The 13,020-nt window shown below is 32.8% G+C and overlaps 1 protein-coding gene across 2 annotated transcripts in view; it reads left to right on the top strand.

Moving 5' to 3' along the window:
- Positions 1-13,020, top strand: part of LOC134842077 (fibrillin-2-like) — a gene marked incomplete at its 5' end in the record, with an annotated part of 60,149 nt that continues 47,129 nt past the window's right edge. For both annotated transcript variants that reach the window (XM_063858236.1, XM_063858235.1), the window contains 10 exon segments: positions 1-265; positions 804-950; positions 5,863-5,994; positions 6,404-6,535; positions 8,394-8,522; positions 8,653-8,781; positions 9,015-9,143; positions 9,351-9,479; positions 9,713-9,841; positions 10,553-10,681. In XM_063858236.1, the coding sequence (XP_063714306.1) occupies positions 1-265; positions 804-950; positions 5,863-5,994; positions 6,404-6,535; positions 8,394-8,522; positions 8,653-8,781; positions 9,015-9,143; positions 9,351-9,479; positions 9,713-9,841; positions 10,553-10,681 (1,450 nt within the window).

The raw sequence follows: 13,020 nt of genomic DNA, 5'->3' as shown, positions 1-13,020 counted from the left end.
ATTCACTTCCTTTCCTCCGTCATTCGCAGTGGTGTCAACCAATCACAATGCTTGCATGCAATGGAGCGATTCGATTGGCCCACTGGACTGTTTTGCCCAGAGAGTGGCTTTTGCGGACTAGGCATTGACCTAAATGCTGAGGCTGCTTCGGTCAAGACAACTGATGTTACTGAAGTTACTGAAGTTTGCCAGGTGTTCTTTGACAGAACACAGACCGATTGCGATAGCATTAGATCTTCTCTTTACGGAAATGGCATTCTGCGAGGTAAATGTTGCTGGTATTTCTTTGTACAATTAAGTTACATATCAAACTTTTATATTCGCGGTAGGGTTGCAGATAGTGTCTTTATAAGGTTTGAGGGTGTAAAAAAAGTTGAATTTCTCCGCGAAAAACTTCTGCGCACCGAACCACTATCTAAAAAAAATAGTTTTCTCGAAAAAATTTCATGTTACTTTTTAACTGTATGAAATTAATAGTTTTATGCTAATAGACTAATATAAAACTGGAGTTTGCGCTAGTTGGGTTGGTTTATGTATGAGGGGGACACCCATTTACAACCCCGCTATTGTTACATATATTAATGAAACTAAATTTAAGGGGACCGTGCGCCAAAAAAAAGTTTTCAAAGCATCGCACCAAAGCAAGTTATTTTTGTCTCGTCAGAGGAGCTCAGAAAATCAGTTTGGTCAACTTGAAAAAAATAGATATTTCAATGATACTTGCCAAAAATTGATTAAAATATTACTTTAGCGACTTGTAATTGCAGGTTTCATTACTGCATTGTTTATTATTCTCTTTTCAGTGAATGATTGGACTTGTATGAGTCATGGATTCGAGTTTTGCTTGAAAGAAAAGATGAAAGAGTGTGTCGATGTTCTCGGGGGGTTCAAGTGTGACGGATGCCTGCCAGGATCTGAGAAAGATCCATTGAGCAATCGACAATGCAGAGGTAAAAAGAAACGCGACAAAGCTAATAAACACGAGTTTTTTCGCAACAAAAAATGCATTGAAAGTATTCGAGAAATCAATATAGTGGACAAAACTAAGTGCAAAATTGTTTTTTTTTCTCTAAAATGACATTTAGGACAACATTTTCTTCGAAATTCCCTAAAATGTTCGTGTCGGCCAAGAGCAAATGGTCAGAGCTATACTCTATGAAATTGCAAAATTTGGTTTTGAAGACTTACCAACTTCCTCATGAGCACAAGTTTTTATATCATCTCAGTTTTTATCAAGCATTTGCTCATGCCTGAGTTAGATAAAATCCGTGGAGTTCCATGGTTAAAAATCGATTATAATTGAGTTTTCTTGTCAGTGTCCACAAAAAGGAAAACAAATTGATTTTGTTATTACTATTTTTTGAGGCAACAAAATCTTTTTTTTCATCCATTATAATCGATTTTTTTTTCATTTTTGTGGACACTGACAGTGAAACTAAATTATAATCGATTTTTTTCCACCTTACTGAGATGCGAATTTCAACGCACATAAAGTTGGAGGTGGACTAATCCTCCTTCAATTCCCCCGCTAGCATTTGTTTATTTACAACAGCCCCCCTCCCCGGGGGGTTCAGTGGGGAGGGGGCTTAACGGAATCTTTTTGCAATTTGAGTTTTGGTTTAGAAAAAGATTAGGCCGAACACTCGCTTTGCAAAGTTTCTACAAAACTCACTTGATAAATGCAGAATTTCTTGCGAAACTTTGCACGACGCGCGAAACAAAAATAAAGTGGAAAAAAATCCATTTTAATGTGATTTCCTACTTATTATAAAATCCATTATAATGGATATCAAATGAATTATATTGCGTTTTGTTTTGGCGAGAAAAAATGGATTTAACATGAAAATCGATTATTTTTACAACATTTTGACCACAAAAATCCATTATAACCGATTTGTTTCCACTTTTCTTAAATGCGGGTGGCCTACACAAAAAATTGTTTCTGAATTTTGAAGTAAATGTTGTCCAAAATGTACATCGAAAACAGGCTTTTTAGAGGTCAAAAACCTGATTTTGCGCTTATTTTGGCCACTAGTGTGGCAAGTTTACTTCAAAAACTTTTGAGTTCTTACAGTTCAAAGTATCCAATTCGTTGAGACAAAATAGATTTTTTAGCAAACTAATAAAAGAAATTTTTCACTTATTGCGGACTGACAATGATTTAATGGCCTGAACATAAAGTGCAAACAAGACTGCTGGCATCAGGGCGAAGCCCTGAAGGTTCCGAATACCTTTTAAGGTCTATGGAGCAGTAATAACATGAAAAATTTAATTGTGGTGAAATAAAATTTAAAAAAATATATAAAAAAATTTAAAATTTTTTGTGAAAACAACCCTCCACACGTCATAATAAGTACAAAGTGATAGAGTTTGCTCCTATAAACAAAGCAATTATAGAAAATAAGCTTGCTTGAACCAATTTGGAACAATTTTTCACACGGATTGAATCTCGCTTACGCGTTAATAGCGCGAAATATATTGCGCGTTAAATGTCCCAAATTGGCCAAAATAGAAATCTTTAAACCGCCATAACTTTACGAAAAATGATCACAAGTGAAAAACCTTTTTAAATTTAAGCTCAAGACAACAATAGTTTTCGAGTGATATAAAAAAAAATCCGTCAAAAATGGCTAGTTAAGAAGTCGAAAGTTGTCTGAAGAAAAAAAACCCACCCCGAGCACAAATATTCCGCTACTTTCGCTACAAAAGTCGGAACAAAAATTCTTAACTAAAGCTGCTGTATATATATTTTTTAATTTTCAAATTTTAAGAGCGTAATTAGGGTGCTAAGAGACAACTGGAGCTGAAACATGCTCTGAGGTCCCATGATTAACAATCAAAAATAAAGTTTTTCTAAACCTAGCGTAAAACTTTCAAACGCTACTTAGTATAATCAAAACTTATTATCTGAAATTGCGGTACACAATTGAACAGATGAAACAGAAATTATCATAATTCTCTTCTCCAGTTTTTTCTAAAATCATTTTTGTTTAACACATTTTAGGTTCTTGCTTCTAATTTTACGTGATGTAAAACTAACCCGTCGTAACAATAAATTAAAAGCCGCACAAGCATGTCATGAATAATAATCAGCTAAATTGTTTTTTCGTTGTTCGTCTCAATAAAACCTTACAAAATGACCATAACCTATTAGAAAGGAGTGAAATCTCAACTTTATTTGAATAAAAAAAAATCATTTTATTCGATTATAATCAATTAATTTGGGTTATAATTTTTGTTCGAAAAGTGTTCTGAATTTTCAACACAGTGCAGAATATTCAAAACTGAAACTGCTTTTGGTTTCATACACGTTACAACAGATAAAAAAGAAATTAACTTTGGCTTACACCAAATTATTGTTCCGGCTTTCGATACGAAAGTTACGGAATATTTGTGCTCGGGGTGGGTTTTTTTTTTCTTCAGACAAATTTCGACTTTTTAACTAGCCATTTTTGATGGATTTTTTAAATATCGTTATAAAGGTATTGTTGTCCTGAGCTCAAATTTGAAAAGATATTCGACCTGTGACCATTTTTCGTAAAGTTATGGGGGTTTAAAGGTTGCCATTTTGGCCAATTTGGGACAACTAACGCGCGATAGATTTCGCGCTATTAACGCTATCTGATCCGTCTTAAACTTGTTCTAAATTGGTTGAAAGAAGCTTATTTACCATAATTGATTTGTTGCAGGGGCGAAACCTATCCTTTTGTACTTTATATGGCGTGTAGGTGGATGATTTTCATTAAAAAAATTCAAATTTTAGAAAAAAAGATGTCATTTTTTTATTACATTAAATTTTTTAATGTTATTACTGCTCCATTAAACCTTAAAAGGCAGTCGGAACTTTCAGAACTTTGCTCTGATACGAGCAGTCTTGTTTATCTGGCTTTCAAGTTTTTCGTTCAAAATTCTTATCAAAAATGACAACCCCCACCAGCCTTCCCCCCTTATATCTCCTCGCTTACCTCCCCCACCCCGTTTAGCCTCCCCCCCCCCCGCCTTGAACCGGGAGAACGGATGAAAGTTAACTCATAAATGGAAAGGCAGAAGGTATCAAATTGACTAGGTTAAGATTTCGAGTAGGCCTAAGTAAATGCAGTTTGAATTAGAATCCATTATAATGGTTTTGAATGAAATTTATGGTCACGAAAGTAATCGATTATACTGAAAAACAAAATCGATTTCATGGTCAAATTTGAAAAAATAATTGATTATAAGGACAACATTTTTTCAATATTTCTCTATCATTATGATTATTATCGATTTTTACCTATGAAACTCCAGTGCAGTAATGACAAAAAACAAGCAGTAAAATTTTAAGGGGGTACCTGATGGGGGACCTGAGGGCCGGCAGCGGTTCAAAACTCTGAGATAAAGATTCGTCTACCCCAAACCCTCCCCCCATAAATACGACCCTGGTCTTAATCGGGTATATTTAATTAATCTATTTTAATATTGTTTTGAATTGGTCAAAAACTTTTTTAAAATTAATTTATAAATTATTTTGTTGTCTCACTCATTTTTACTTTTTCAAAAACTCAATTGCAATTTCGTAATTGGTTAGATTTTCTTGCTAAGCTCTCACTGCTTTCATTTTTTGTGAAGGGGGCAAGAGGAGGTGAGGCTGAGATCGTTTATATCATGTGACAGTGAGGGGGAATCGTGTGGCGTATGATCGTGGAGGGAGGTGGATCGTGCGGGAGGGTTAAGGGATGGTGAACACGTGGATGGTGATCTTAAAAAAATCATTTTTTGTGACCAAAATTTCATGACCAAAATTTACTCAATGAAAGCAACAATGTATTACAAAAAAGATCATGTTTCGTGCTATAAACACGTAAGCGGAGTTTTGATTCGTTTGATAAATTGTTTTAAATTGAATTGAGGCTTGCTAATTGGTTTATTTTATACTTTGCTAGTGTAAAAAAACTAAATTCGAAATTTGAATATCGCGTGAGGGGATAATTTGTAGAAAAACCTCAATTTTGTTCTATTATTTTTTGAAAAGTTGATCAATTTTTTCTAAAAAGAACACTGGTCTGGAGACAATAAAAAGCAGTCGGAAAATTCAGGGCTTCGCTTTGTTACCAGTAATCTTCTATTGGACTAAAAATCCATCACGTGGTCAAAATTTTGTCTCGATAATTGATTATTTAGAAAAATGTTTAGCAAACAAAAAAACCTATTTTAACAATACTGCTCGTATATCAGGGGAAAGACCTGAATGTTCCGACAACCTTTTATTCCATATTGAGTAGTTTTTTTGGGAAAAGAAAAACTATAAAATTTGAACAATATCAAAGATCAAAAGTGAACATTAATTGTGATTAATCAAAAGTGAGCTAGCCTCAATTCAATTTGGGACGATTTTGTTGTTTATGTTAAGAACTATTATTTCGATCGTCGAAAATTGATCGAATAAAAAAACCACGCCAAGCATAAATTTTCCGTTTTACGAAAAACTGAAGAAGAAATTTTAAATCATGATATTTCGGTGCTGAACTCTTATTGACAATTCTTATAATCAAATCAACAATTCTAAACATTTTGCTTTTATCTGTGCTGCATAAAATCTGGAAATGAATGATTCAAAAAAAATTCGATTATTCTGTGTAAAGTTTACAATGCGGGACCATTTTTTTTTGTTAATAATTACAGCGTTGGCAAAAAATTACAGCTCATTTCCAAAAATTATAATTAAGCACCGTTAAACATAATGTTCTATTTGCAATCTGTGATCATTAAAATTTAACAACGGTTCCTTGCGAAAAATCAAGGTACGTATTGAGTAGCCTAATCATGAGTTTGTAAAAATCATACACGCGGCTTTTTAAACTATGAGGCTTTCCTTACCTTTCTCAGATGTGGACGAATGCACTTTGAGTTTTTGTGGGGAGCACAATACAAGTTGTGCCAACTCAGATCTCAGCTACTTCTGTCAATGCGAACAAGGATTCAACTATGACGCAGACACTTACGGCTCTAAATGCGAAGGTTAACGAATCAAAAATAAACAAAAATGTAGTTCGATCAATCAGGGACAACATTTACTTTTAATCCATCTTTTTTGCATGGAATTTGCAAAATGATTAGGAAATAATTGATTTAAGGATGCTTTTTTTCTACTGTTACGCAAAAAAATTTTTTTTGAAGAAAACTGCACATCAAAATTGAATTTTTTGTTTATAACCATACAAAAACATTCAAGACAAACCATTTCGCAAAACATTTAACGCAAATTATTCAAATGATTTTCTCAAAAATGACAGTGGCGCACAAATTTTTCCGAAAACTGGCATCACACAATCGAAAAAAAAAGAACTTCTTTTTAGAAAAAAAAAATTGCCGCTCTGGTGTAAGTTTTGCAGTGAACCTCCATGGCTGCTAGCAATTATCTGTTTAGACGTCAATGAATGTGATGCAAATAAATGTGGTTCAAACTCGGTTAGCTGTACGAACACAGAAGGGGACTACAGCTGTGATTGTGAACTTGGATACCATTTCTCTGAAGATCCATATGGTTTAGCTTGTGAAGGTTAGGTCGTTATCTATTTCTCACTGAACAGTTCTTCTTAATGGTTGACTATTGAAGGAAAATTCATTTGAAACATTTAAAAACTCAGTTTAACTTTAGAACGATGTGATTGTATATCTTTTAATTTTTTTAAAAAAGGTATTGATTGTTTTTTTTCTCACATCGAAATTTTTGTATCCGCAGTTTTCAAACATCAAAACTATGTTTTAAAAATTTTAATTTTTAATTGTGACAACGTTGTGGAAATTATGTATTCAGAGTTTAGAACTGCAAGCGTATTTTAAGGGGCTGTGTTTCAACTATCATAAACTGCAATAAATGCCTTACAGCTCAATAACATTAAATACGAAAATAAATTTGATAAAAACGTAGACTAGGTATTAACTATGAGGTAGTGCTAACTTTCAAAAAATGTTAATTTTTATGTTTTGGAGTCATAAGCAACCTACATTGTTAAACATGGCAGCTCATAGCCAAACAACATGAACCTACACTAAACTGAACAAAAAAAGGAGGAACTAAATTCTCCGCTAAGAAAAGGAACTATTCAGTATCATGGATACTAGCTTGCAAGTGAAAACATAAGTGAAAGGCCCTTAGAAAAATTTTTAATAGAAATCCTGGAAATACTGCTTTTCACTAAACAATAACGAAATGCCATCTTTAAGAAAGAAGCTGATAAAAAAGGAAAAAACTGAATGCAATATGTAAGAAACATTAGAAACATAATCACGAAGATTCATTTTTGGGTGACTGAAACTATCGTTTTGGTGAAAGAGCCCTCTCCCAAACTTTTATCAAAAATTGCCACTGATTTTTTTTTCACATTATCGCCGGCATCAAAACACACTTTATCTGCACACTTTAAATATAAATTTAGATGTGGCAAGAGTAGTCATAAGTTTTGAAGAATTTCACAATTCTAAAAAACACTTTGTTTTGAATCTAACCACTGCGATTTAAACATTTATTATAGAAAGTAAAGAAAATCTAGACATGATAAAAAATTTTGTAATCAAGTTGTTTGTGCAAGCAACACCAAAGGAGCATAAAACTGCTATAAAAACGGATGGTTATTTTTCGCAATATGGTCTTAACAAGAATAAAACAGCTTAAATGAAATTCAAGATACATATTAAGAATACCTTGACCTTAAAAAATCTAGAAGTTTTGATTTTTCAACAGACTTAACAATTTTAATGGTTTATTCGAATTAACTGTCAGTAGAAACGGTAAGTACACTAATAATCAGATCTTAAAAACCATTCCTCGGTTTTTCCCCCGTGAAAAAATCCGGCAATTTATTCAGGTTTTAATTTAAATTTGCGCGGTTTGATTATTGATTTTGACTAGAACAATTTATCGATTGGATGGGTAATTCATTTTTTCAAACTCAAAACAAAAACTGAAAAATTCAGATTTTTTTTACAAGAGAATCATTTCCAAAGCTTTGTGACCAGATGAAAAAAGTTTTATCGCTGTTTTTTTTTCTAATTAACCTCAATTTTAGAATAGAACAACTTGAAATAGTGATTTTGTGCTGACAATCTTAGCACCAAATTTTTTTAAGCAAACCTTTTTAAATCACTGAGTTTTCAAAAACTGTTAATTGGTAAGACTTCAACGTTTTTTTTGTCTTGTGATTCTCGCTTTCATGATGATATATTACAGCGAGGCAAAAATACATCTAAACCAATTTAAAAAAAATTTGATCCAGTAAGCTCTCAAATTTTCAAATAACCGAGAAAAAAATGTTCGAGGCCGCCGCTGCATTTGAAAACAATTTAGAATATTTTTGATCTTCATCTCTGCCTTTAAAAATATTGTGAAAAGAAAACAACTGTTTCATTTTTCCTAGACGTAAATGAATGCAGTACTCAAAACTATTGTGGCAGCAATTCTGACTGTGCAAATTTGCCTGGATCATATAGCTGTGTCTGCAACAATGGTTTCTTTTCTCAATCTGGATCCAATAAAGATTGTACAGGTGAAATGGTTATCCTGATAAAACTATTTGATAATATAATCCTCAAAAGATGTCCAATTTTATCAGCTCTTACTTTTTCGATGTATCAGGGAAAAATTACCTTCAAAAACAGAAGTTTCACTTTTTCTAGACGTGAATGAATGCAGTATACAAAATATTTGTGGTAACAATTCTGAGTGTACAAACTCACCCGGAACATATAGCTGTCTGTGCCACAGTGGTTACTTTTCTGAAACTGGATCCAACAAAGATTGTACAGGTGAAACGATGTTATATTTTGATGTTATCAAGTGATCTAATATTTCTCAGGTGAGTAATATGATGTTTTATTTCCCCAAAAGTGTCCAGCGTTATCAATTCCTATTTCAAATAATCAAGGCAAGTCCATTCTGAAACCTACCGCTGCATCTTAAAACAGTTTAGACATTTTGTTCTTCTTATCTGCCTTTAAACTTTTTGTGAAAAGATAACAAATTTTCGTTTTTTTCCTAGACGTAAATGAATGCAGTACTCAAAACTATTGTGGCAGCAATTCTGACTGTGCAAATTTGCCTGGATCATATAGCTGTGTCTGCAACAATGGTTTCTTTTCTCAATCTGGATCCAATAAAGATTGTACAGGTGAAATTGTTATCCTGATAAAACTATTTGTGATATAATCCTCATAAAGATGTCCAACTTTATCAGCTCTTACTTTTTCGATGTATCAGGGAAAAATTACCTTCAAAAAAAAACCGCTGCATTTAAATTCAGCTTAGACCAAATTCGAATTTTATCTCTGTATTTAATTTTACTGTGAAAAGAAAACAGAAGTTTCACTTTTTCTAGACGTGAATGAATGCAGTATACAAAATATTTGTGGTAACAATTCTGAGTGTACAAACTCACCCGGAACACATAGCTGTCTGTGCCACAGTGGTTACTTTTCTGATACCGGATCCAACAAAGATTGTACAGGTGAAGCGATCTTATATTTTGATGTTATTAAGTGATCTAATATTTCTCAGGTGAGTAATATGATGTTTTATTTCCCGAAAAGTGTCCAGCGTTATCAATTCCTATTTCGAATAATCAAGGAAAGTCCATTCTGAAACATACCGCTGCATCTTAAAACAGTTTAGACATTTTGTTCTTCTTATCTGCCTTTAAACTTTTTGTGAAAAGATAACAAATTTTCGTTTTTTTTCTAGACGTAAATGAATGCAGTACGCAAAACTTTTGTGGCAGCAATTCTGACTGTGCAAATTTGCCTGGAGCATATAGCTGTCTGTGCAACAATGGTTTCTTTTCTCAATCTGGATCCAACAAAGATTGTACAGGTGAAACTATATTATATTCTGATGTTACTAGTAGAGCTTATTTTTCCATAAAATTGTCAGAAGAAACATGAGGTTTTATTCTCAAAAATTGAAAGATGTATTATATGATGTTAGGTTAATCAGCAACTCATACATTACTGGGATGTTCTCCATCGTCCACTTTTGTTGTATTTGTATATTTTTCCCATTGCCCAACTATCAATCTAAACTGTTGCTTCTATCTCGAGGTATATGGTAGCAGATGATTTTCAAAACTGATGAGTTTTTAAAACTGGAAAAATGGCTTTTTGCTAACTTTTACATTCGTTTGAAACAAAATTATTTTGAAGATCTTTTCAGCTTTTGAAGTTTAATTTTTTTAATAATTTTTTCCATTTTCTACTGGTTCATGGTGAAAAAAGCTAAAAGTCTTTTTTGCTAAAAAGCTACCAACGAATGTTTGATGTCAATTCGTTTCTACTGAAAAGACGTTTTGGAGGTTTCATAAACGCTATAATGTAGTTGTCTCTTCCCTCTCCCACTTCTCTTTTTCCTGATAGTTGTTAAATTTTAAGCATTTTAACTCAGGTCAAACTTTTTTGAACGATGGATTCATAATTACTACATTTCTTTTTTCATAAATTGACTGCCATCAATTACTGAATTCCAACATGAACTATTTTGAATTTCAACAAAAATTGTTTTGTTTAGAAAAACTATTTTGTTTTTCAGATGTTAACGAATGCAATGACCAAAGTGTTTGTGGAAGCAACTCTGAGTGTACGAATGTTCCCGGAACCTTCAATTGCCAGTGTAACGAAGGCTATTTTTCGCAATCTGGATCTAACAACGATTGTACAGGTTAGGTGTTGTATTAATTTTTTCGAAAACATTTTGATTCGATTAAAACCAAAAACATTTTCGATAGCTCCAATTAAAAGTTAGAATCTAAAAAATAAAAAAAAATTGTATTCTAACAATCCCAACCAAATTTTGCTCAGTGTTAAGTATTCAGTCACTAGCTAGTTCTGGAAACTATATGTTGTTTTTTTTTTGTTTGGATTCAAGCTGACTCATTGTTTTTCTATGTATATATTTTTATTGTTCTGTTCAAATTTAGCTTTTCGAAACCTTTGAAGTTTAAAATTCAAATGATTTACTAATTGTTTTCAATACAGACTTTAAGAATATTTTTTACATTGAAAGATATTTTCAATTTAAAGATAAAACCCAGCATGTTGAATTTAGGTTGAATTACTTCGTAGAATATTTGACACCTTAAGAATGCAGGGAGTTCAAAAATTTTTCTTGGTGCATCACTCAGTGCCTAAGTTACCAGTGACTTATTGCTGCCTGTACCGAAGCTTTTTCTTCCAACCCAAGAAAAAAAGGTCCAAAATAGGAGTACTAATTAAACAACATTTACAGCAACTCTTTTTCACTATATCTGACATGGATTTTTTGAGCTATTCAATCTTGAACTTACATCACTGGGTGGAGATTGTTATGATATTTTCTTGTCTGCACGCATGAAACAAAATTATACTTTAATATTCATAAACTCTGTAAGCAGATGTCAAACCCGCTGCTTCGTCAATTACATTTGACTACTTTGCGTATGGGCCACTTCGAGACTTCTCATGAGCTCTTTGGATCTTTGCTGATGGATTTGATAGGATTTGTTGTCTTAGCAGCAAAAGACTTTTCTACAGAGCAGAAAGTCTCAGTGCATGAGAATTCCTTTTCAATAAATTCAGTTTTTAGTGTTTTTTCTACAAGTTTCTGTCACTTTAAAAAACGTGTAGATTTTATGAAAAAATTCATTTGTGCAACAGATAATTGCTAATTTGAGAAAAAAGTATCCAAGTTTTGATTTTTTGATTTTTTATTTTTTGTCATGAGAGAATCAGACTTTTTTTGCAATGTTGCTAAAGTTGGAATGATTGCATTGGTTGTTTTCTTCCTACTTTAAGAATTTTTCCAAAGTAGTCTTTTTGTTTTATTTCTTTTAATTCACAAAAATTTTCATCTATCCCACTCAGATGCAAGCTCTGTCATAACTTGAAATTTTTCATGCCTGCTGCTCGTCGAGGCCACCAATTCTCAAATTCTCGTAGTCGGCAAGTTTTTTACTTAGGGGACTGTAGTCTATGGGAAGGTTGGAAAAAATTAAGAAATTGTTGAATTAAAAACTTTGCTTGATTTTTTTTTCAAAATCAAGGTTTAATCATTACAATTTTTTCTCCGATTTTTTATTGCTTTTATCTTTGTACTTCAAGTTTTTTGTTGAACAATTCTTTCCTCGCTCTTTCAGTTGCTCAAAGTTTTTTTAAATCGCACCTCACGGTTGTTTTTTGTAAAGGAATTTTTATTCTGAAGACCAGCCTCCAGCTGGTTTGACCTAGTACAAAATCGATGATGAGGTTCTTGTGGTTTCTCATTTTTTGAAAAAAAAACCGGCCCATCAATTACATAAAAGATTAAGAAACGGATCTCGTACCATGATCTTCTACTCAAAATAGCCAACAATTCAGAAGTTGGTCTCCTCAATAACTGCAGCATTAAGTCTTTCTATTTTTGGAAGATTGCTTTTCGAAGGTTGTATACTTTGAGTAAATATGCCTCATTCGCTTCTTGTAACTTGAAAGATTTTGATTGGAGTTTTCTGCTTTTTTGAAGAAACAGTTAAATCGGGGACAATGAGAAGGTCGTAATTTAGTTTTAAAATATTTTTTTTATTGATTAAGACATCGAATCTAATATTATGAAAAAAATCAGATTGGTTAGACCTACGCATCTGAGTTGTGCATAATCTCGCCTGCTTATTTTTCAAGTCAACTATTATCAACTACTCTTTGTTTTAAAAAGTCAAATCTTCACTCGATTGTTTTCTCTGTTCAAAACAACCATGAGGTTTTTGGTGAAGTTTTTAACTGGTGCAGTCAGAATATTTTTTTAGGTTAGTTTAACTTCTCAACTCAATTCTGCCACGAATGAAATCATACGAGTGGTATTTTTTGTGCAAAGGAGAAATTAAGAGGTAAGGGCACATCCTTGAGAAATGGCGTGGACCATTACGAGGCCAAACTGTGCATTTTGTGCATTGTAAGCCGATTTCGCAACAAGAACGCTCCCTTTGTTCTTCTTCTTTTGTTCTTTATTTTCCTTTGATTGTTCCGACAAAATTTTAACAGGTTTAA

Source organism: Symsagittifera roscoffensis, chromosome 3, assembly GCF_963678635.1.
Source record: "Symsagittifera roscoffensis chromosome 3, txSymRosc1.1, whole genome shotgun sequence".
In the NCBI taxonomy this organism is placed as follows: Eukaryota; Metazoa; Xenacoelomorpha; order Acoela; family Convolutidae; genus Symsagittifera; species Symsagittifera roscoffensis.
The sequence above is the reverse complement of the archived record's forward strand: the minus strand, read 5'-3'. Positions and strand labels throughout refer to the sequence as shown.